The sequence below is a fragment of the Mustela nivalis genome, assembly GCF_964662115.1.
Source record: "Mustela nivalis genome assembly, chromosome: 1".
NCBI lineage: Eukaryota > Metazoa > Chordata > Mammalia > Carnivora > Mustelidae > Mustela > Mustela nivalis.
Genome location: NC_139020.1, coordinates 30,052,940 through 30,079,594, shown reverse-complemented (window position 1 = coordinate 30,079,594; position 26,655 = coordinate 30,052,940). Strand labels below are relative to the sequence as shown.

Below are 26,655 nucleotides of genomic sequence, written 5' to 3'. Positions count from 1 at the left end.
CTGGTCCCGTTTTTTGTGAATGCTTCAACCAAATCCTAATGGTTGGTCTTTACTCTGAAGTAGGTGGAATGAATTGCTATTGATATTTGTTATCAGAAAGAATCACTAAAATAACTGCTTTTGGTAATATAATGAAATCCAACAGACACCAAGGATTCAACAAGCCACTTACTGACTACCTCTGTGGGCTGGGCAGTGTTCTAAATGCTTGAGATTCAGGGGTAAATCAAATAATAATAAACCTCTGCCTTCATGGAGCTTAAATTTCAATTGTTAGCATTAATTATCTATGTCTTACCTTGACTGTATGTATGAGATAATTTCTGAAGAGGAAGGCAGGTTGGATAAAAATAAATATATATATTTTTAAATGATGAGAGTACAAGTTGGTATAAATCACTGACTTCTAATAGGTGCTTCCTGATTGTCTCCTAAATGAAGAGCATTTATTGACCAAATAAACCAATGACATATGTTAAAATGTCTATTTGTTAAAGAGGATATTGAAGTAGAATTAGATTTTCAGTATGTGTATCATCTCATGGTTTCTTTTCCAATTTTTTTTTCTTTGTATTTATGCAATTTGACAATCTTAACATCACAATGACTGAATGTTCTTCAAGAGGAGAGAAGAACATGGTGGCTCCTCTGTTAACTTTTATCTCACAGACAAACAAAACCCATGTAGGTATGTTTTCAATGGATATATTTCATGCTCTGATACTTGCAATGTCACAGAAAGGGACTTTCAATTTTATTTTTACATGGGAAGAAAAGACTGTCAACTTGTTCAGTGGAATATAATGAATTGTGCATTATAAAAATGGCCATGAAGGCCATTTTTCCTCTCCCTAAAGCTGAGTTTGGCAATACGACTTGATTTGACCAATGAAATTAAATCAATGTTTCAGTAGACGAAAAGTGTTCTCAAATTGAGACTTGTCTTTCCTTGCTATAGCTGGAATCCTGAGACCACGATAGGAACCAGTCTGATCTGGCCTGCTGGAAAATTAGAGGCCATGAGAAGAAGCAAGATGCCAAGAGGAGTATAAGTCAATGGCCAGACATGTAAAGTTACCCTAGATCATCCAGCTGCCGGCACGACTTTTAACCAGGCCACAGAAGCATGAGAAAACCAAGTGAAAATCAGCCAAGCTGGCCAAGAATAAAGAATTGTCATCTTACCCAAAGAATCATAGTCTAAATAAAATGGTTATTATAAGTTGCTGTATTTTGTGGTGGTTTCTTATAAAGCGAAAATTAAATGATGCAAACATGAACCAGAACCCCTTCAACAGTGATTTTACTCTATCACCAGGAACATATTTCCATGCTTGGTATCCAAGCACAGACCACTGAGAACCAAATTCTCCTTGGCAATGTGGATCCTCATGGTGTCAAGAGTTCAAGCCAGAATCACGTGAATATATGTTGTGATCTCTTACACGGCCTATCTGGTTCTATGTTATGATACAACCACGGTGCAAATATTAAAAAAAACCTTCATTTATAAGATACTTTCAAAGATTATAGATACCAGGCTACATGAACTTTTTATAGAAATGGCACATTTGTTCAGTTAAAACATTTTAGAGTGAAATACATTCATTCTCAATAATTGCACTAAATATAAAAATTATATTAAGAATAGCATCCGAACTTTAAAGAATTATCTACTATTTCAGTGAACTGGTTCCCATAAGCATCACAAACAAAGGCTGAGTGGGTCATCTAAAAATATAATATATATATATAATATATAAATATATAAATATAAATATATAATATATAATATATAGTATATATATAGTATATATATAGTATAATATATATTATATAATATATAAATATAATATGCCATTCCCCTTCTCTATCTCTTTACAATGTTCTGAGTGTCTTGTTTTGATATTAATCAAAATGATGAACGTAATCATCAATTTTCCTTGAAAGCAGACTATTGTTCTACAAGAGCTAAATGGCACAACCAAAAAAGCTATGTTTATTTTGATTTTACTTTATACCTCTTAAATTTTTAAATGAATTCAAGTATAAAATTTTTGTTATAAATATTAATTCTGAAAACTGGAAAAGGTGCTTTAAGTACCCATTACCTCACATTACTTTTTCTTATAATTTTGGAAATAGTGCCAAGAGAAATATTCTAGTTAATATGGCTTAGGGTCATCATTTACCCTTTATCGCTCACATGATACTACACGATCAAAAGATGCATTTGAGATGTTAAGAGCTTTGTCATCTTTGTACTGCAAAGATATATATATATATATATATATATATATATATATATGTATTTCCACATTCATATATATTTACATATTCATATCTTTTCATATTCAGATTGGTACAATTATTAATATATAATCTACACTTGATTTCTATAATTTGTGTCTCTTTGAAGCCTCATCCTAAAGTTTCAGTTCTCGGTTACTCTTTTTCAGTCCTTTCAATGCAGTGTAAGTGGTAATTAGCATTCAGTGCAGGTCTACAATTTTATTAGCAATAAAATATATCCATTTGAATACTTGATAGTCAATCTCTGTAGGCGTTAATTTTAATTTAACTCACACTTATTCTTTCTTCCTTGTCATCAATTCGAACTTTGTCTTTCTTCCAGTAGATGGTGGGTTCTGGGTGTCCCCTGGGAGGTTGGCACTCCAAGATGGCAGGCTCTCCAGCTGCTACTACAACATCTGTGGGATTTTGCCGGAAGTCATCTCGTAACACTGAAGAAAAACAATGGTAGTGAAAGAAAACTCAATGAGTACATCATTGTTGATAAGTACATCAACAGTTAGAATCAGTAACTGTAGCTTTCTCTCGCAAAAGGTAACTTCATACTTCGGGTTTTACTTTGTTCTAATCATAATTAAATATTTCCTAAGAAACATAGCCATGCCCCTCTTAAAACATTCTAGAGCCAGCCTAAATGTTCAACAGGGAACTGGCTGACCATAGGATCATGCATCTTTGCTACAAAATCGGATTTAAAATATAAGAAAAGTCTAAGGAAAGTAAGAAAGACTCATGATACAATTTTGAGATTTAATACTCAAGGTACAAAATTGTTTATGCAGCAAGACCCCATTTCCTGTAAAGAAAAAGCATATGTACATACATATCTATAAAGACACTAAATTGTCAAGTTATACTTAAAACTCCCAAACAAGTCATGCACGCATGGTCTGTGAGCATGTATGCGTGTCTGGGAGAGGAAATGGGGTGAACACTTTTTGAGAATGCCCTTTTTCGTGACATGAATAGAGACAAGATCCATACCGTTTTCATTACACTTCAGAAGATGGACTCATTGTTCACCCTGTAACGCACTAGCACCCACATACACAGGGCTACATTTTCATTCTCATGCATCTCCACCTGCCAAGCGACATCTGGGCAGCGTGACATTCAGAGCGGAGATATCCCTTATAGCAGTTTGGGCACTCTGAATTTCCCCTCCTTTCATTAGGAGAACAGCAGGTTGGACCTCCATTGTAACCTCCGAGAATCTGGCATGCCTGGCTCTCCAAATGTCACCTATCTATCTGTGTGTGCTTTTCTTTGGCTGGCAAGATGAAAAGCCCGGAGAAATGACTTGGCCCTATCAGATTGCAGAATGCTGGATTTCTTCAGCAAATAAACTATGTTAGGGGAAACCTTCAAAAAAGTAGTTGAGACGGGACCTATACCATATACCTCAACTGCCTCTGCTTTTTCTAACCAGCTTGACTTTCCTATTCCTTTGTATTCCAACAATGACAACTTTTATTTCCTAAGCATATTGAAGGGAAAACACACATATGCACACACACACACACACAAACCCACACACAGACAGACGAACATAGGCACATACAGTGCCTTATATCTATGTCTATCCATAAATTGGTCAAGCTGTTTGAGATGGAAATTAGGTAGCTTCTGCTAGCCTGTTATGAATCATCTGGTACAAATGTGGATTGGGTCACACACCAACTGCCTTTAGTGTCCTATAATGAGACCTACTTCCGCACTCTGCTCCTTTGTTGGGCAACGTCTCTGGGTTAATTGTCATTCTCCAAATAAATAAAAATTCCCTGGCCTGAAAATAGCTCCAGAGAGACAACTGAGGGACTTTTAGGGCTTTTCTTCTCTTGTCTCTTGCAACACATCCTTTAACAGGGGTTTCCATCTTAATGAAGTCATGGCCTTTACAAGATTAGAGAACCTCTTCTCCTATTGAAGGAACAGTAAGAAAGAATTCAGCACAAATTGCTCACTCCCAGTTTATAAGCTGATTAATTTACTGCTTTTGCTGCTAAGGAAATGTGTTCTGTTTTAGCACGGTGAACTGCACATTTTTTGGTTCTCTTGTCTCACTGCAAGAGAGGTGTGATTTATATGCATAAGGATTTGCTTCCGAATGGGCTCAGAGAAGTGTGCATTTAAGTGTGACATTCAGGCAGGGGGATGGGAAGGGGTTAACACTGTGGTTCCCTTTTGCAGGTAAATCCTCCTGGGAAAGCAAGCTGGTGACTCATTTATATTCTAAATACAGAACAGCTGCCTATTTATGCAATGTTAAGACATGCAAAAATATGGTAACAGAGTGGTGAGCACCCCAACCATATCCGGAACTGGCAACAAATGGTGTTTTGGCAGTCCCTCAATCTGACACATCTGGCCAGTTGAAGGACCTTCTCTAGAACTGGCCTCCCTAACAGATGACATGCCAAAAAGCCTCTGCTCAAATGGTACTTCAGGCCATTGCAAATCATTCAGAAACAGAGTGTTACATCAATTTGCAACAAGACAAATTAAGAAAAAAAAAAATAATAAAGGTCCTTTGACATGGAGGACAAAAAGGAGAAAAATATCATAACAAACTAAGGACTGCTACTCTCTTAAACAATATAACATGTGTTTATGGCATTCACAAAAAAGAAAATGACTCCAATTTGCAAATGAAGCCAAGAAATCTAACATCAACTGTAATTTTAGGCTTTCAGACTATTCACCCAGAGAGTAGGGTGAGATAATAGTATAATTGGTACTGTACCCTCTTCAACTGGGAAAATGCTCTTTGGGGTTTGTACAGCATTCAGTTAATTCATTTTTTTGCTTAGTGATACCATTTCTTTTACCCTAAGTCTTTGGGGTATTAAAATGGGGTTCTTCTTTCTCTCAAAAGAAAACAGTCAAAGGGAACACATCATTTTCATCAGGTCCTAACACAGAAGACTGCAAACTTACTCTTAACAAAATGTAAAGCCATTTTTACTCTTTTCAAACTGCAAAAAAAGGATAGGTATGTTCTGATGTTGGCTTATATGTGTCCAAGGTTTGTAGAGCCATTCCTTAATATAAGCAAGATAAAACAAAATAATAGGGCGCCTGAGTGGCTTCAGTGGGTTAAGCCTCTGTCTTTGGCTCTAGTCATGATCTCAGGGTCCTGGGATTGAATATGGCCTTGGGCTCTCTGCTCAGCAGGCAGCCTTCTTCCCCCCTCTCTTTCTGCCTGCCTCTCTGCCTACTTGTGAGTTCTCTCTGTCAACTAAATATATAAAATCTAAAAAAATAATAATAAATAAATAACTCTTGTCTCCAATTTTTGTTCTAATTTTTCGTGCCTTGGATTTTGCTCTATACTTTATTGCAGGTGATAAAGAAAAGAAAGTATTCCCTGTAGTAAAGAATTCATGTATTTTGGGTGAAGGGAAGCAAAATGGTCTTATAAATGTAGAAAAGTGAAGCAAATCCAAATTAAGCCTGTATTTTTTTTTTTCTCCTGAGCCCCTATTGTAGAAAGAATTGAGAGAGCTATATTTTTGATGAGATTTGACAAGGGTACAAAACAGTATGTGTAATAACTAAAGCTCCAAACAGGTCTTTTAAGTAGACTGAAAAGAAATAAACCCAATTAACTGAGAAAAGAATCTGGTTACAATGACAAAAGTTTAAAGGGTAGTGGTAAGTTATGCTTTCAGGGGGAAAAAGAAAAGATATAATAGATATACACTTTTGATTTAGCATTTACTTGTGGAGCTAAATTTAGAGTACAAGGGTTCAAGTCTCCATGGGGGGAAACATGTCATTGGCCAGAACTGAGATATTCTTTTCTGTATATGAGCTGAAAACCACAAATGAGAATTCACTCAGCTACTCCTAACCTAGAAGAGATCTGCATTCTTTTCACACTGACATGCACTGTGACTTAGAAAGTTATTCTGGAAGATCAGAAAATTCTGAATTACTTGTGTGTTTGATAAAATATAATTCATAGTCATGACATAAAGATCTGCAGCAAATTAATTCAATTCTCCAGGAATATATTAGACACAACAATGTGCTTGCACTGTCCTATAAAGTGGTTAAGAAATAGAAAACAAGAATGACATGATAAGCTTTTTCTCTTTTTCCCTCAATGATCCCTCCCTCCTGGCATTTAGTCTCATGTGTAATCTCCTCCCCTGTATGGTGGGCTGGACGTCATGACTTGTATTTACTGAAGAGATTATTGCAAAGTGATGGAATATCACCTTCAAAATTGGTTTATAAATGATTATAACATTCATCTTTTTCACTCTGTCTTTTTGTCTCTGAGATTCCTCTGATCATGTAAGATACAGCCTTTCTCAATGGAGAGGCCCATTTGGCAACCATCTAAAGGCAGTTTCCAGGCAACAGAAAGCAAGGAACTGAGGCTTTCAGTCCAACAACGCTGGAGGACCCAAATCCTGCCAACAACCATGTAAGCTTGAGAGCAGAAACTTTCCCAGTTGAGCCTTTGCATGATACCACAGCCCTGACCAACTTCTTAACCACAGCCTTATGAGAGATCCTACAGCAGATGACTGATTTAACTCTTATCTGGTTCCTGATCCACACACAGAGAATCAATGTTTGTTATTTTAAGTCACTGAGTCTTGTAGTTTGTCACACAGCAATAGGTAACTAATATCATGCCCTACAAGAGTGTTAGATCCAGTTGTGCCTTTAGAGTTTACATGTCTGATTCCTGTCTACTCATAATACCATCTTCTTTCCTTTCCAACTCCTCTCCCTTCTGTCCCAAATCAAGAGTCCTCAAGAATTTTAAAAACAGATATCTTATATATTTTATCTTTATGTATTACATAAACTATTTTATATTTTTTACACTTTTATTTTATATTTTGTCAACAAAGTCAAGGCAAATCATTACTTAGACATTTCCATGTTAGTTTATTACGTTAAATTAGCAGTCATAGTGAGACAAGACTGTTAAGAGGTCAAAGATGTATTTCTGAATTATAAGGTACACATGCTTCAAAGTAGTTACTAGAAATATAGAGACTAAAAATATTATCAATGAAAGTACTCATACACAATATTGGATAAAGAATACCATCTAAGACAAAATAAATCGATCATGAGAAAGGTAATCTAAAAGGAAACTAGAATTAAAAACATTGTTAGCAGCAGCTGAAACCAATAGCAACTCAGAGCCACACTGATAACGAGGCTTCTTTGTCAGCAGGGTTTCTCTCTCTATGTGCCCATAAGCTGTCAGAGCTGTGTGGCTCAAGACTTCTCAGTAGAAAACATACAGAGGAACATCTAATAATCAATGTACATTAGCATCTTGTCATCTTTCTGCTTCGAGATCTCCCCCAGATTTGTTTCTGTTTCCTTACTTTTTCCCATTTCTTCCTTTGGACACATACTGTTCCTTCAGTGTCAGCTTCAGACTTAGTCATCTGAGAAGTTTTCCTTCTATGCTCTCACTGGACTAGGTATCCCTCTAATGGACTCCCATTTGAAGGGCATAAGAAGACCTCATCATATGTTCTTGATTGGTTGACTGAAGTGACAAACTCCTCTTCAAGAGGGGTGTTATAGTCCTTTCCGTGTCTCAAATAAACCACAACGTTTTTGTTTTGTTTTGAAGCCACAATGTTTTAATTTGATTTTAAACGTCATTTATGAAGAACAGTTTAAGTTGGCTGGATTTAAGGGATACCATACTTGACTTGCCTACCTAGAAGCTCATCTATCTCTAAAATAAAATCCAGGCAGTTCAAGAAGGTCAGAAATTAATCAAAGACACAACAGATTTATGCCAGTCAGTAAAACTGGTAGATCAAATTATACTATCAGCATTATAATGGACTTAGAAAAAAAGCAATAGCCATTCCTACAGCTGGTAGATATTGTGTCTTTCTCCCTACCATCACTAGCATCATCACCACCTAACACCATGGGAAACGATCAGGTGTAATGTCAACCAGCCTGAAGTTCATGTCTTCTACTTCTGAGGAAGAACACTGTCTCTTCCTGTTGCACTAAATGGTTGCTGTTGATAGCCATGCTGTGACCCCAGGGGGAGCTCCAGCCTCAGGATGAAACTGAGGTTATGCACTTGAAAAAAATCCAGGTTCTTGATGACCTATATGAACAAATAAATCTTGAAGACTATGCTAAATCTGGACTTTCTAGTTACATGCTCTACATAAGTTTTTTTTTTTTCATACTTAGACCCGTTTAAATTGAGTTTCCCCTTTCAACCAAAAGCTCCCCACTGACAAGCTGTAAAAATTCTGCATTTTTTTCTGGTTTCAATGATGGGAAGACCAAATAAATCAAAAGAGGAATTACCATTCATAACAAACTATTTCATTGTATTTGACACAGTCAAACAAAACAGGGGCAGAATGGACAGGCTAGTCACCCGCTAAATAGATGATAAAATCTGATATGTAGGGGACAAGTCATCAGAGGTTTCTTCCGCACAGAAGGGGAAAGAGAGAGAAGGAACTCAGTGGGGAGACATCCTGCCACTGCTGTGCAAGCTGACACTCTGGCACTTTGGCACCTCTGCAGCACGCTGACAATTCCAAAATGAGCTGCTCTCACCCTCCATCTCCACTATGACTCGCGGGGCAAGCAAATGCACTCAGCAAATGATCCAGATAAACCAGTGATAGGAACTAGAGCATGCTGAATAAACAAGGATGCCCTGTGACTTATTCACTTTCGAGTCACAGCATTTTGGGAAGCCTGGTATTCTGCAGGGAATAAAACACACAAACACACAATTTACCAGAGGAACAGCCCACTCTAGGTGAACAGCCCACTCCAGGTTTCTTAGCCCAGCCTTTATTCTTGAATCCTCTTTTTTTTTTTTTTTTTAGCTCTGTTCTGCCCTCACCAGCAATAGAATTTGAAGACCTGCTCTGAGTGCCAAGTCTTCCTTAATGTTTTCCATTAATGTTTAGAACTTGCTGAAGGATTCTTAGAAATTGCATGGAAACATCGTGCTCTCTGTAATTTGTATCCGTAACCTCTGTAATGCATATGTTCTCCTTGGGGACCAAGTGTTGAGATCATTCATAAACTCTTGGATCGCATGTGGCACTGCAAACTGGTGACATCTGACCACGGCAGACTCCGAGGCCTGTCTCTGGCAATCATTTCCTTTGGTTTGAGTTAAGGAGCCGGCAGTTGGCATACCTTCAACACTTGGAAGTCCTATTTTTGGCAAAGCCCAGCATCTGATATTTGACAGGGATCTGCATACTCTATCCATTAGGTTAGGAGGAAGTTGTGGATTGGAGCTAATTAATGTTTAATCGGTTTCTCTTTTTTCTTCCTTAAAGTGCCATCGTCCATAAAACTGTTCATGTGGGAAGAAAAAAGAGAAACCGTCTCCAGCATCACAGAGAGCTCAAAGGAATGAGAGCTTCTTAGAGATGTGCCCAAATATAGTGTGTCAGGAGGAGGATGGTGTCTAGAACAGCAGGTATTAGCCTAAACATGTTCAAGGTAAAGCCTTCTTCTATTCAGAAGAAACATCTCCTCTCAACAACCTCAAAATATTCTGCTCTACTACCCAAATAACTTCTTTTTAGCACCTGCCCCACTTAGGTCTAATTCCAGTCTTTGTTACGGAGATGCCTACAACTCTGGGTAATGGAAAAAACAGCACACCGAATTCAAAATAGAGAACTACACTAGCACTAAGAAAAAAAAAAAAAAGCATTAAGTAGTATTTCTCAGGATGGTAACAAGGGGGACAGGCTTTGCTGGCTCAGTTGGAGGAATGTGCGACTCTTGATCTTAGGGTAGTGAGTCCAAGCCCCACCCTGGGTATAGAGATTACTTATATAAATAAGACTTAAAAAAGAGAAAAGATGGTAACAAGGGGAAATACCAGATTTTCCAAGCTTTTAATAGTGCCTCCTATGTTCTCTAGATCTGGGTTTGAGTATAGACAAACAAACAAACAAATAATCATGACATCTTTAAAGGATTTGTATTTACAGGGTGATTACAAATAGCCATCTGTCTGCTTCTAGCTTTTCAGTCTGGTTCATGTCCCAAGAGCCTCAAGTCTTTAGCCAAAGCAGTTAGGCTCCTAGGTATCAAGGAGGCTTGTTATAATCAGTGTTTTTCCCCTTACTTCCCATTTTTCTTCTACAACCCTCCCTTTCTCTTTCTTCTCATTGAATGCTTACTATTAGAACAAGGAAAATAAAAGTTTGAGAGGATTGAACATCATATATATATATATATATATATATATATATATATATATATATACAAAAAATAGTGGGTTAAAGCCTCTGCCTTTGGCTTGGGTCCTGATCCGGGAGTCCTGGGATCGAGCCCCACATTGGGCTCTCTGCTCAGGGGGGAGCCTGCTTCCTCCTCTCTCTCTGCCTGTCTCTCTGCCTACTTGTAATCTCTGTCTGTCAAATAAATAAATAAAATCTTTACAAATATATATATATATAAAATAAATGTAAGTATATATTTAAATTCTAATTTCAGGATGCATCACTGCTTTGTAGCTACATCAGTCAGTTTGAATAAAAGAATAAAGAGTGCTATCAAGTAAACATTAATGTGCTGCCTTATTCTGGATCCCAATACATTATCCCCCTCCTCCTGCCTTGTTAGTCCTTATCTGAAGGCATTAGCTTTTACAGCATTCTAACACTGCATAGTTCACAGAGGTACTCAAACTCTACAGCATCTTCCTTTCATTCTACCCTGTCCTAGCATCAACGGGTTATTGCTCCAATATTTCTCTCCCATCATGTATTCTGATGTGCATGATCAACATGAATTACAATGCCAAGTAACTGCCAGATGTCATGAGTTATAAACTCAATAGTCTAAGGATTATTACACATTAGGGCACCCTACGGTGCAAGGGTGTCCTGGAATTTATGTGTTATTTATTACCTATTGGCAGGGTCTCAAAGTAATCTCACCCCTGCTGATGAAATGAGGGTTGGAAGGAGAAGAAGGTCAAGGTCAACCTTCCTTGTCAAGAATGCCAGTTACTTTGAAACTACTGTTGCTTTACCTTTTTTTCCCCTCTACTGAAACTCAATGAAATCTCGGAATAAGAGGAATATATATTGTAATGCATCTATGGACTTTCAACTTAATGTTGCTTATTTCATTTTTCATCATGTTGCCTATTTTGACGATACATTTCATAACTATAACTGCCAGTGGTCCAATTTAGAGGGTACTGGTGAGCCCCACCATAATCCACAAACTTAAAAATAACCTCTTTGAAAACACACTGTTTATTTTCTTTTTTCTACATAACAGGTACATAGACCAAAGACTAACAGCATGAGACTTATGCAAATTTTCAATACAACAGTGAGAACATTTTTCAAAAATCATGTCCCACAAGCCTGTGGACTCCTCATTCTTTCCCATCCAATATCTTACGATTTGCATATGTCCACACCACAAAACATGGTCATTATTCTAAGCTGTCATGAATTTTGCTGAAATGGATGTAATGTGACATGCTATATTCTTCTGGAAATGTTCTATTTGATTACTACATGACACAAAGCTTGAAATGTTTCCTAATCCAGAATATGGCATATTTATTTTCAAATTGACTGATTAAAAAAAGCTCTATCATCTCTCTCTTCTATCCCAAAGACCCAGTAACCTTCTTTTCTTTTGCCACCAAATGAATTCTGAACGCTGCAGTTAACATTCAGTAATCTCATTACCCATCTACCATAAATCTTCAAAAGCATCACCATGTTTTGACAGCTGAGCAGGACAAGAGGAAGCAAAGAGCAGAGCCAACACTTTTTATGAATGCAAATGTGCTAAAGACCACATTTAAATTATTTCAGAAAACTCATAGAACACAACTGACAACAACTGGAAGACTATGTGCAAAACAACTTTTGTTTACCTATGAAAAGTACAATCTCTTTTACCCCTGATGCTGGGTCCACAACCCACCCCCACTCTACCCATTGCCATATACTCTCTGAAGACAAACTGATACCAAAGAACCAATAATGAATATCTTTTCAGGTGTAAGTAATACTGAGTTCTCATGATGAAAATTTATTGTGTGTTTTCCTGGAAATTATTTAAATATTTATACATTCACATATACTTTAATCAAAACTTCGTATCTTATAATAAACTGGAAAGATGCCATCTTAAGCATGGAGGTTTAAAAAAAAAAAAAAATCCCTCTCTTCCTCTGCCATACCCTGGAGTCAACCCTGGCCAGCCACAGGCCAACCTTGGCCATGCTCAGCAATAAGGGAATAAAGCAAATAGTTTTCTGAGTCTCTGGCTATATTTTTATTCTCTGGGTTCTGCTGTTATTGTGAGGACAGGCACTCAGTACATTTTCATTTCCAAATTAAGGCAAAGAAAAAACAGAGCCACTTCATGCTTGGAGAGGTGCAAACTCCCTACCCAGAAAGAACTACCTCCTTGCATGTGATTATTTTAGTTTCTCTTCCTTAGAGGTTACCAAAACTTGAAAAGTAAGGGTTATCAAATAGTTGAGGGCACCTGGGTGGCTCAGTCTTTAATTATCTGCCTTCAGCTCAGGTCATGATCCCAGGGTCCCTGGACCATTGGGCTCCCTTCTCAGTGAGAAGCCTGCCTCCCCCTCCCCCACTCCTGCAACTTGTTTTCCTTCTCCTACTGTGTCTCTCTCCGTCATATAAATAAATAAAATCTTTAAAAAGAAAAAAGTTATCAAAGAGTCTATCAAACCTTCATCAGTTTGTCTTAATCAAGGCTATTTGTGATACCAGTTTATTACAATTAACAAATTATTATAACCTCAAATTTTGGTCATTTTCATACACCAAATATCAACGGCTTTATCCCACTCTTCCTTCAAACTGTCTATAAGTGGTAAAATTGGAAACATTTTCTTGATGCTATCAATAAACTGTTAAATTTATAACTATTCTGAATACCCTACTTCTCCACCATTTGCCCACTTACTTTTGTAGGTCCTAGAACTGGCATTTAATTTATGCTTCTGAAACTACCATATTTGGCAAGGAGGCGATATGGCATTGTGGTTAAAATAATGGACTTAGAGGCCTGGGTTTGAATCTCGGTTCTGCTATTATACTAACTGGATGGTCTTACACAATCTCTGAGCTGCTTCAGAGATTTTCTTTAACAGAAGAGTTTTCCAAATATGTCACTTCTTCTTCTTCTTCTTTTTAAATTTTTTTTTAATTTTTAAGTAATTTCTACACCCAACATAGAGCTTGAACTCACCATCCTGAGATCCACACACTCTAATAACTAAGCCAACTAGGCTCCCCTCAGTTCTTTTTAATCTGATAAGTGTGTACTGCATATTTGGTTGTTGCAAGGTGCTATGCAACACATTTAGGAGGACAAGATACTTCAAGCTGAGATCTTGAGTTCAGGGAGCTAAAGAGACTTATATATATAACTCAAAATCTACAACCTGAAAGAAAGAAAAAAAAAAGCATGCAGTAACTACATTGAGAGGTACATTAAAAATACATTAAAGCCCAAAGGAGAGCAACATTGCATTCAACAAAGAAGGCATTTTAGAGGAGACAATTTCAGAGTTGGGTTTGGAATATACAGCATATGCTTTAATTAATTACAAGAAGAAAAGAAACATTTTGGAATGTGCTTGCATGCACATAAAGTGATCCCTGGAAGAATACCTAAGAAACTAATAATAACAAAGGTCTTTGCAGAAAAAATAAAACTGGGAAGGAAAAGATGGGAGGGGAAGACCTCATTATGTCTGCATTATACTTTTTGATTTTACAACCCTGTTCATGTAGTAATAATTTATCAATACTTATATTTAACAATGTATGAATGAAAATAAAACCAACTGTGTGTTTTCAAAGTATACGATCTGTCCCAACTGGATTCAACAGAGTTGTAAAGAGAGTACAGAAACCTGGTTTTTCCCAAGAGTCACTCAGAGACACAAATGAAAGTTTATAGAAGGATGGCAGTTTGGAACATAAATGTCAACAGAATGTCTATAGATGATGATAGGCCTGACCTTAGAGATCAAAATATATAATTTGATTAATTAGATTAATTTAGATATTAATTAATTAGATATTTTCTCAGATAGCATAAAAATTCAGAAGACTTGAATGTTGAGAAAGTCTCTTCTTTTCATGGAAGGTTAACTGAAGCCCTACTATGAACTTCATATAAGAGATAAGAAGGTGTGGAAGATGATGACCTTTTGATACAGACCTAGGCCTCTTACTACCTGTATAGAGGACCAGATGAAAAGCAAGGAAGTTGCGGAGGAAGGAGTGAGTAGTGGTGACCTTGCTCTGTTTGAGAGAGGCTTGACGCCATCACATATTCACTGTCTTCACAGACTGCATAAAAGCCAAAATATCTTTACTTAGAAAAAGTTCTTCATCTCTCTCAAATTGTAAATTGTGAATCTATAAACCAACTTTAAATATGCGTATCAAGAAAATTATAAATGATTCTTCCTTTAAAAATAAAAATTGATCTCCATTTGAAGGTTGTTCATGGAGTCTTCTTTCTTCTTCTTCTTTTTTTTAAAGATTTATTTGTCTTAGAGACAGAAAGACCATAAGCAGGAGAAGCAGAGGGAGAGTGAGAGAGAAACTCAAACAGATTCCCCACTGAGCATGAAGCCCAACTTGGGGCTCCATCTCAGCACCCAGAGATCACAATCTGAGTCAAAACCAAGAGTTAGATGTTTAACTTACTGTGTCACCCAGGTGCCCCTTCATGCAGTTTTCTTTATTGGACATGTTAAAAAAAATTGTTTGGCTTTATAAAGATTTTGGTTTATTATCTTTGATATGTCAATGCCTTTTGTATTTCACATAATTTGAACATACAAAAACATCATTACCTTTTCATCTTATTCAAAAGATTTATTTATTTACTTGAGAGAGCAATGTAGAGAGGGAATATGTCAGGGGAGGGTCAGAGGAAGACAACCTCAAGCAGATTCTCTGCTGAGCCAGGAACCTAACTTGGGGCTCAATCCCATGACCCATGAGATCACAACTTCAGTCAAAACTAAGAGTCAAAGGTTTTACCAATGGAGCCACCGAGGCACCTCTCACTTTTTATTTTAAAAATGAGGAGACTGGATACATGTATGTACAGATTAAGTATAATGATATTTTTCAGTCTTTAATATAATTTTTCTTATAAGATGATATTTGGCGATATATCATAAAATGAATTATATTCCATCTTAAACAATATAATTAACTCTTGAGGAAACTTTCTCTATACCAGTAAATTCAATTTTGTCTAATCCTTAGGTTTATGATAATGTCAGCTCATTAAAATGTTGGTTAAAACTCATTAAAATGCACACTCAGAGGTAACAGCTTCATTACTATAATATGAGGTAAAGAAAAAGAGAATGTTTTATTATCATTTAATTGTTTTCAGAATTGAATATATTTGCATAATAAAAAGTCTCACTGTATATTTTCAATAGTCTTTAAATATTAAGCTGCCCAGTAATTTAAAAATTAGTTCTCTAAAAGTGACTTTGTTACTGCAGAATTCTGGTTGTTCTTTGTCATTTAGAAAAAGTGGCCATATTAGCAATAGAAAATCATCTGAAATAATACTAAAATATGTTAACATAGTTTATTTCTTTTTCAATGTTTATAATGTTTAGGTAGAATAGGATTTCCACACAATAGTGGATGACTTAATCAAATGCTGCAATTAATTGCCTTCGCTAGATATGTCAGTACTTTGTAAGAATGGAAAGTCGGGAAGAAATTACATTGGAAATTAGCTATATTTCCAATGCAGATGTAATCATTTCATATTTCTCTCCCACAGTAGCTCAGCCTGAGTAAATACTTGATATTATTGCTGAGAATTAAGGTTTTTTTTTGTTTTTGTTTTGTTTTTTTGGTATTCTCCTCCAAACCTGACATGATAAAACCATTACTATTAAAGCACTGTATAAAATATATCTAATTTTAAACGTTGTTTCGAGCCTGATGTGGGGCTTGATCCCAGGACCCTGGGATCATGGCCTGAGCTGAAGGCAGAGAATTAACCCACCGAGCCACCCAGGTACCCCTGGACATTTCTTTAATTTTGAGCATAATGATGGATGATTAAATGTGGGCTATATCTGAGCAACTGCATAGCAAAAAGATATTGTTTAGACACTGGGCAAATAAAGGTTGTTAACAAAAACAAAAACAAAAATATATATATATATATCTAATTTTAATGTATATTTCCTATCTTGACTTCTAAAATACTCTCCTAATTTTCCTCCTACAAGCCATTTACTCTTGCATGTACTTTGCCAGAAACTTTCTGTTCCTTTATTTTTTTCTTAAAGATTTTATTTATTTATTTGACAGAGACAGCACAAGCAGGCAGAGTGACAGGCAGAGGGAGAGAGAAAGAGAAATAAACTCCCCTCCAAGCAAGGAGCTCAAGTGGGACTCGAACCCAGGACCCTGGGATCATGACCTGAGGAAGCTTCTTAACTGACTGAGCCACCCAGGGATCCCAGAAACTTTCAGTTCTTTTTTTTTTTTTTTTAAGATTTTATTTATTTATTTGACAGAGACAGATCACAAGTAGGCAGAGAGGCAGGCAGAGAGAGAGAGAGGAGGAAGCAGGCTCCCTGCTGAGCAGAGAGCCCGACGCGGGACTCGATCCCAGGACCCTGAGATCATGACCTGAGCCAAAGGCAGCGGCTTAACCCACTGAGCCACCCAGTCGCCCGAAACTTTCAGTTCTTAAAGCATAGTAAATACCATTCAAATATGGAGGTCCTCAGACACACATTCTTCCAGCTTAACCTCTGCTAGTCCTGCCTCCATGCTGATGACTCTAAAGGGAATGCCTCCAGCCTTGAGCCCCCTAGAGCTCCAGACCTGCTTGCGTGACATCACCCACCACTTGAGTGTCTAAGAATATCTTGAATTTAATGTGACCAAAATGGAATTCTTGATCTTTATCACACAAATCTTTCTCTTCCCAATCTTCAGTGTCTTTGTATATAGAATTGCCATATACAATTTTTTCAAGAAGTTATTAATTTTCCTCCATTTCTCATATACTATCCCGTATATCAGTGAGGCCTAAATGACTTTGAAACTTCCTCAGAATCACTTTTCTTTAACTCCACTGCTCTCATTTGGTCTGAGTCACTATCATCTCACCAGGAATAGTGAATCTGTCTCTTAACAATATTATTTTATTTTATTATTATTATTTTTTAAAGATTTTATTTATTTATTTGACAGAGAGAGATCACAAGTAGGCAGAGAGGCAGGCAGAGAGAGAGGAGGAAGCAGGCTCCCTGCTGAGCAGAGAGCCCAATGTGGGACTCGATCCCAGGACCCTGAGATCATGACCTGAGCCGAAGGCAGTGGCTTAACCGACTGAGCCATCCAGGCGCCCCTTAACAATATTATTTTAGTCTTGCCATTCTTACAGTCAATTCTCCACACAGCAGAGTAATATCATTAAAATTATAAGACAAATCTTGTCATCCCTCTGCCTAAAATTATCCAAAGGACTCATCATATTTATAAAAAAACAAACACTGAGGGTTTTGGAGGGGAGGGGGGTGGGGGATTGGGTGAGCCTGGTGGTGGGTATTATGGAGAGCACATATTTCATGGAGCACTGGGTGTGGTGCCTAAACAATGAATTCTGGAACACTGAAAAAAAATAAATTTAATTTAAAAAACCCAAACAGACAAAAAACCAAACCAAACCTAAATTCCTTATTCCAGCCTACAAAGCATCTTGGGGAATGGCTCTCATTTTTCATTACCCTTGCCTCTTACTCCAGTCTCCCCGCAGTGAGTTTGGTCCTTCTCTTCTAGCAAGGCAAGTAACTTCTTTAGGTCCTATTCCTATACTACTCACTGTGAAATTTTCTTCCCCTATGATTTCCTTTTAGATCTCCTCTTTTTGTCCATCACATCTCAGACTACATGTCAATTCTTTGGATTCACCCTTTATCATGACCCAATCTAAAGAAGCAACAAGATCACACATAACACATCTCTCTGCTATTTTTTCCCCCTACATATCACATGTAACTATGTAAAATTATTATAGTTTGCTTATTTGTTCCTTATCTGCTTTCAGTAGAATGTAAGCGAACTCCATGAAAGCAGGGTCTACATTCATTTTGTCTCTTGTTGTACCCCAAGGGTCTGGAATGATATTCTTGGCACAGAATAAGTGCAGAGTAAATATTTGAATGAGTAGATGAGTGAAGAATTTCAATTCTTGTCATCAGCTAAATTGGATATAGTTGATCATTACATATGCATCTTTGGTAGAAAGTTTCCTAAGTTGATTTAATGATTTTACTCAATAAATGTATAGAGTTTCTTGTTCTTTATTTTGGTGAATGATACAGTATGTTTTGAAAGAGATTATTGTGGAATGATCTCCCCACATTTATGAACTTTTCAAGATCACGTTCTGTATGTTTATTTTAAAATATTTTGGTTTTCTGGTAGGGTGGGATAAATCAAAGTCCAATAATCGTCAAGACGTCCTGCCCAGAAGGTGAGTGGAAACCTCATGATGAGCTGAGGAGATAGGTCAGTTTATGAATGAAAAGACAGGACTTCCAAAATGCCAACTTCATCCAGTTAATAAGAGAAGCCGGGATTTGAAAATAAATCTGTTTTTATTCCAGAGCCTACGCTTAAAGATTATTATAGTGGAAACGGGCGTAACAGACATATTTTATAATTCCTAAACCTAATTATTAAATATACTAAAAATAATTTAACTTGATAACCAAGATCTTCATTATAATCAGTTATTGTATCGTGCTGTGAGAGGGTGATTTCAAACATTAGGCTAAATCTATTTTTAATTCAAAATTCATGAAGCCACTTGCTTCTTTGAATAAATCTCTAGTACGAACTTGATTTTCTACAATTGTTTTTTTTTTCTCCGAAAAACCCGAAGAACAGAAGCTAATGGCAAGTGAATTGCTGATCAGTATGACACGGCTGTCTTTCTGTATAATGAACTATTGCCGCTTTTCTAAGGGTGTGTCCAACCCCTTAGGATTAGGGACTTCCTTTTCTTTTCCTTTTCTTTTTCCTTTCCTTTTATCTCTTTCTTTCTTTCTTTCTTTCTTTCTTTCGTTCTTTCTTTTTCTTCCTTTTTCTCTTTTTGTTTATATGTAAGTTAATCTCCTCTTTCAGCAAAAGCAAACCTTTGTTCAGCTTCATTCTTTTCTCTTTTCTCATTTATTTTTCACTGAATATTACAAAATATATATCGGCGTCTCGGAGATACTTCACTTCTCAAAATGGTATAATCAGTATGAGGTTATAACCCTTGCAATGCCATGTACAGCCAGAATTTTGCATCTCTAGCTATTCTCTGCCCTTTGAATGGTAGGCCCTGGTAGCTCACAGGTTTTGGTGAAGGAAATCATTCAGCTTGAATCCTGGGATCATTACTTATTAGCTACGGAATTTAGGACAAGTTATTTCCCTTTCTAAGCTTCTGCTTCTTTATCTGTGAAATGGGAATAATGGTGACCATCATCCAGGGTGGCAATGAGGGTTAAGTGAAAGAATTTTTGGCATTTAGCACATATTTGGCAAAGACATATATTCACTCATTATCATGGCTTTGCATAATGAAATAGAGATGTTTAAAGTTATAAATTCACCTTTAGAAAGTACATATCTCTCCACAGGGATAATTCTCTTGATTAAGTTCATAGGTATATAACAAAACTGTAGGTAACACACAATAGAATGGAAATTTCTCTATTATCATTGATTTCATAATGTAATATTTAATAAGTAATATTGAATATGTTGCATAAGCTAATATTCACTGGGTCTAAATAATCAGTTTAAATATTTGCACTAATTCGTTTAGATGAAAAGTTGTGACACTTTAATTTTGCTTTATGTTATTTAAGAAAAAATAATCATTTACTTTTTGGGCAGTCTTTCTTAGTAAAAACACACAGAACAAGTGGGTCAAGACTTTAGCAAAAGAAGGGATCAAAATGTATAGCAAGTAGATGCAAAAAAATGACTCTACAATAATGCCAAGCAATTTTTATGCCTAATTCTTACTGAACAATCATTTATGGTTAGTCTAAATGTAGATATTCTAACACAAAAATTAGCTTTTTTTTTTTTTTAAGATTTTATTTATTTATTTGTCAGAGAGAGAGAGCAAGAGTGAGCACAGGCAGACAGAGTGGCAGGCAGAGTCAGAGGGAGAAGCAGGCTCCCGGCGGAGCAAGGAGCCCGATATGGGACTCGATCCCAGGACGCTGGGATCACGACCTGAGCCGAAGGCAGCTGCTTAACCAACTGAGCCACCCAGGTGTCCCAAAAATTAGCTTCTTAATACGGACTTTTATTATGTTATTTATGACATTATATGATGACATTATGCTATTTATGACATTTCTCTCTTCACATTTTTAACTACTGAACACCTGATTTCATTATTTACCAAATTGGGCACATGATCTCCAGAATTATGTCACTATCACTTATTAAAGATTAAAATAGATCATTTATTTCAAGATCACACACACACACACCAAGTTGAACTAGTGAGAGGAAAAAAACAAAACAAATCAGGGGCCTCAGTTCCTAGAGAACCCCAAATCACCTGTTCCTGACAGTTGCATCTTCCACTCTCCAAATGCCTGTTAGTAACAGAAAAGCAGGCCAGTACACCCCCTGACATCTTTAATTGACTTCCTAGAGAGTGTTATCAAGAGCTACTCAAGCAGGGCTAATAGTGCCTGCAGATAGCTCACACATGGCAAAGCTGGGGGAGCTGGGCTTTAAAAGGGCTGGAGGAAGAGTATAATCTCTACTCCATGGGGGGAGGGAGGCAAGAACTAAGGGCTATCTGGAAAGCAACAAATAATCCTTCAGCACTCTTGAGACAAGAGGGAAAACGTGCATGTAAGCCAGGAAAATCGTAACTGTAAGCGCATGAATAAATGCGGACTCCCCAGAGCTGCCTCCTTTAGATTTTAGATCGTGACCCTGAGTTGTGTTAGACGATGGGACCTGACCGACAGGCAAAGACACTGGCCTCATGGAGCCTTCCTTTTGACAATTCACCTTGAGCCTTCTGAGAGCACATGCTTCCGGGAAGAGCCAGGCTCCGTCGAAATGAGGCAAAAAGGATCTGGCAGAATCAGACAAGCCCAGTCATTTCAGTGAAGTTGGAAAACCTCACCCCCACAGGGAGGGCAGCACATATGGTGCCTAAGATCTCTGCTTGGACCGCTGCCTCGGCACATCGGGATGAAAAGAAGTCTGTTTGTTTTCTTTTCATTTTGGTTTTGCCACTGAAGGTCTCGCTTCTGTACTCGATATTTAATTGGAACAGAATGAAAGCCTTGCACACAAATCTCAGCACGTTGTATCTTTTAGGTTTTATTAAAACATATTTTCACATGAATGTTTGCCCATCACTTCCGAGACCATCCCCTACCTCCTCTCCACCCAGCTAAGATGCTTTCCTTTGAAGCAGAGCCAACCCTTGAGGTTTCTTGTGAGGCCAACAAAACATAAACAATTAGGCTTCAAGCCTCAAGAGAGCAACTCCCGTTTGCTCTTACTGTTAGAGTTTCAGTGATTCGTTTCATTTGCTTGCTGCATCAAACTATGAAAAAGTTCACTGTACAGTAAAAACTATTTTATAGTTTTTAACATTATTTTTTTTCTAGTTGATACCCAATGTCAGCTTCTATAAGGTGTTTTTTATAAGTATCACATTTTTTATTTATTTTTTAAAGATTTTATTGATTTATTTGACAATGAGAGACACAGCGAGAAAAGGAACACAAAAAGAGGAGTGGGAGAGGGAGAAGTAGGCTTCCCACCAAGCAGGGCTTGATGCCGGGCTGGATCCCAGGCCCCCGGGATCATGACCTGAGCTGAACGCAGACGCTTAATGACTGAGCCACCCAGGCGCCCCTCGTATCACTTCTTTAAATATTTCTATACATTTCCCCTAGTTAGTGTAATTTAAAAAAGGATTTTTCATTAATGATTGGAACTGCTCATTTTTTTCAAGTTTACTTAGTGAATCTGTGTTATCTTGTCAAAAGTATGAAAACGGTTCTTCTCATGAATCGAACACTATTCAAACTTTGATAGCAATTCTGTTAGTTTTAAATTCAGTTAAACTGGTTGCTTTGGAGTCAGCATTATAGTTTCATTCTTCTATTTATTATCTCAGGATAACTTTACCTTTTGGAGTTACAAGCTATCGAATTAAAAACAAAAACAAAAACACGACTTTAATCAGCAACAGTAAACTACTCAAGCAATTTGCCTTGCCGTCTCCTGGTATTAAGCCACACACCTGGGAAATGGTGGATTAAATTACAGGTACAGCCTGGGTGTAGGCATGAGTGCACTACAAGGCAAAGCTAACTTGTCCAAACCATGATGTTTCATATGGTGTCCCAGCAAACTTAATTAGCAGCATGTCAACTTCCACAGCAAATGAATGGTCATAAAGAAATAATAAGTAACCAGGAAGGGAGGAAAAAAAGAATAGACAATTAGATTAAAATTAGTTATAATGAAAAATAATGACTCTAGTAATTTTTAAGGGTGCATGATTGCTTCTTATGAACTTAGAAGAATGTCATATACATATTAAAAGGACGACCTTTCAACAACATGTGAAATGTTATGGGTCAGCTAGATACACCATGGATTAAGAATAAATGTTTGTCTAGATGATGCCAGTACTGAATTTAAGGTGACATCACAGCATAAATTTTTGCTGTGTAGATTAATATAAATATTTCCATCTTTCTGCCTCAAGATATATTAGTGTAAGTAATGACTAAATGAAAAGGTTCCTGGCTATAAAACCTGGTATGCAATCAGGAGAGTTCTGATTGCAAAGGAGTCTGGGGTTCAGCATAAACACATGACCAATATGATGATAGTGGGAAATGCAGAGAAACTGATGAGAGTGGCTAGAGACTGCTACATTTAGCAAGGCTGGATAGCAGAAAATGCAAAAACAGGGAAATTAAATTGAACACTCATCTTTTATTCTCCCCGAACACAACTATGTTTATCTGGTAGCAACAGAGTAGCAATCAAAATAAACAACATTGACCAGAACAAATGTTTTTAAAAAGGGAATGCAATAACAGATATTGTGCTATAAATAGACAAACTATTCAAGGGAATGGTATCAACGAAAGGCTCAGCATAAGAAGATTTTGAGGGAGATGCCAGTCTCAAATAATCCTGCACACAAATTCTACTGTTTGAATTCCAATGAGGGTATCCAGCTAATCCAGGTCTAATCATTGATGAGAATAAGGGGAACAAACGTGTTGGTTTAACAGAAAGATCAACAGAAAGGGCATGCATTTGGAGATACTTGAAACACATCAGAAATCTTGCAATCTCCTAGTGATTTAGTGATTCATCCTCACTTTTCTTCCTAGAAGCTCACATTATAAAAAGGTCAACTTGTTATTGGCCTTTGATTTGGGTAGTTAATTAATGTAAATTAATCAAAGGATTGTTCAATTACAATTCTATGCTATGCACCTGGAAAATAACAGTTAATAAATGTAGTTTCTGTCCTCAACGACTGAGGGGTCTAATGGAAACCATGATTAAAAAGGAATAGACGTTTAATAATTTCCAGAAATAATCAAAAATATTAATTAAATTTTATATACTTTATTATTATAGCTGTTTGACAATGGCAAAAATCTCAAATCATGGAACATGAATTAGTATCTGCAAATTGAGGGATCAGATTATTTCCAATTTTTTTTAGCCCTTACATCATCTTATGCCATAAAGAAAACATTAATGGAAACAAGCAAGTATAGTGAATGTGAAATTATAAATTCCACTTAGGGGATATGATTAGAAATTTAGACTAAAGTTAAAAAAAAAAAAAAGCCAGCCTTTAAAACTGTAACTTAAAGAATCTACCAAATAGTTGCGTGTTCGGGAGAAATCATTGTTTATTCAACTCTGCCCTTCCAAAGTCTAATAGAGTGATTAGGAAGTTCCTCGGTAAATGTTTACTGAAATAAAAAGATGACATGGGGGATTCTTTATGGAACAGATACAATATTTTCATTTCCTTTTAGAAGTGTTCTTGCAAATTTTTGGAGTCATTTAATTGGTAAGGTGGTACATTCAGTTTTGGACAATTGAGAAAATAGAGTAAAGATGTCTCTAGGACATCCAAGTGGTAATATTGAGTAGGTTTGGGTACGCAGATCTGTGGTAGCTAGGCTGGAGAAATGTCCCCACTCAGGTAGGAACTGATGATCTGAGATTAAAAGGTATCACTGAGGGATACAGTAGAATTCTTCAAGAGAACTCTATGAAATACCAAGTTTACAGAGCAAGTTGAAGAAGTGGAAACTGTAAAGTTTACTGCAATTTGATTCACTTTGAATTGTATGTGTGTTCTTGATATTCAAACATATTTCTGCAAATCGAATGAACTTGTCCATAGATTTCTATAATTAAATCATGTTTATATAGAAAAAGATACTTTGGGTTTAAGACACAAAACATCATATTCATCACATTAATCCCTTCAAAACTAATTTTGCCACCTATAAGCTAGATCATGCTACAATAACAGCTCACACTTATTGAGTAATTGCTCTATACTGGTTTATATTTTAAACATTTTGCAGGCATTATCTGTTTTAATCTTAAAAATAACCCCAGAGATGGATATTGTTAAATTGCCATTTTACTAATGAGGATATTTAGCCATACAAATATATACTTGGTAACTATTATTTGGCCACTGTTCCCATGATATTAACTGGGAGATTGGAATCTGTGTCTGTTTTACCCAAAGCCATCTCTTTGTATTTACTATAAAAGATTGAAACATAAGCACATTGATTTTACCTGAATTGAACATACTCAGGAAGGAGAGAAGGACTGTATTTCTGTAACTCAGTCAGTTCCAAACACTGTTTCTATGAAATGGGATTTAGAAATCTGTGCTCCTCTCACATTCTCCAATTCAACATGCAACATAAACACCTCATTATTCTGATTGTGATTAGTGCATATATTTTATGGATGATTTGAGGGATTTTCAAGGATGATTTTTATAACATTTTGCCTGTGAACTAATTTTTTAAAATTATTTCCTACTTAAAATGTAGTTCAGCAGTGTGTTTATTGTTTTTCGAGGGAGAAAAAAGGAACAATGAAAGGAGAAAAAGAGGGAAAGGGAAGAAGCAGGAAAGAATGAGGGAAGGAATAGGGAGGAAATTGAGCAGACTTAGGACATCTTGCCTGATAATGGTGGAATACTCGAATTTCAAAGAGTGAGATCTTGCAATCATCTTCTCATTTATTCATTTAATACGTATTAAATAAAAACCAACTTTGGGCAGGCACTATGCTAGCAGGGAATGTAGGGCTGAGCCAACACACACACGAACCTTGTAACCTTTCACTCAAGTAAATATACCCTCCCATCATGAGCACATTAAGCCAAGACTGTGTGACCTACATAGTAAAAAAATATGGAAGTTCAGAGTAAAGCACTCTGAGAGCATCACAATTAGGGAAAATATAAGGATGGGGAAGGGAGTTTTTTTGATTTAAGTTCATAGGATCCTTTTAGAATATCAATTGAAAATTTTGGTTTTTATAGACAGGGATGACTTTTAAAGCTTCAAAATTCAAAGGATTTAAATGGAGAGAACTGGATATTACAAACGCGGCTTAGGGAAACGTGCTTAGAATGAATTTCAAACAATTGAAGCAAATTTTGATATAAGTGGGAATTAACAGATAGCAGTCCATTATATAACATCTGTTTATGATTTCCTTTGAGAATCAGGCTGTTCTCCAATGCATTTGGATTTCTGAAAAATTATAAATATGACATTTAAAAAGAATGTAACTGGGTGCCTGTGTGGCTCTGTTGGTTGGGCAACTGCCTTCAGCTCAGGTCATGATCCTGTAGTCCCGGGATCGAGTCCCACATCTGGCTCTCAGCATGGGGAGTCTGCTTCTCCCTCTGACCTTCTCCTCGTTCATGCTCTCTCTCACTGTCTCTCTCTCAAATAAATAAATAAAATGTTTAAAAAAACATAAAAATAAAAAAAATAAATAAAAAGAGTGTAACTACTGAAACTAATGAATGTAATAAAATGTGAAAGAAAACCATGGGTTTTGGAATATGTTTTTAACTGTAGAATTTCAAATATGCAGTCAACAAATTAGTAAGTTTGACTATATTTTGAATTTTAATTTCAAAGGATCAAAAATTAACTAATTACTCGTATTGAAAGCCATCTATTATCTC

At 36.6% G+C, this 26,655-nt stretch overlaps 1 protein-coding gene across 1 annotated transcript in view; it reads right to left on the bottom strand.

Annotated features, from left to right (window-relative positions):
* ROBO2 (roundabout guidance receptor 2) overlaps positions 1–26,655 on the bottom strand; it is a 594,514-nt gene that overhangs the window by 176,755 nt on the left and 391,104 nt on the right. The window contains 1 exon segment of the mRNA XM_082689522.1: positions 2,587–2,744. Within this exon segment, the coding sequence (XP_082545648.1) occupies positions 2,587–2,744 (158 nt within the window).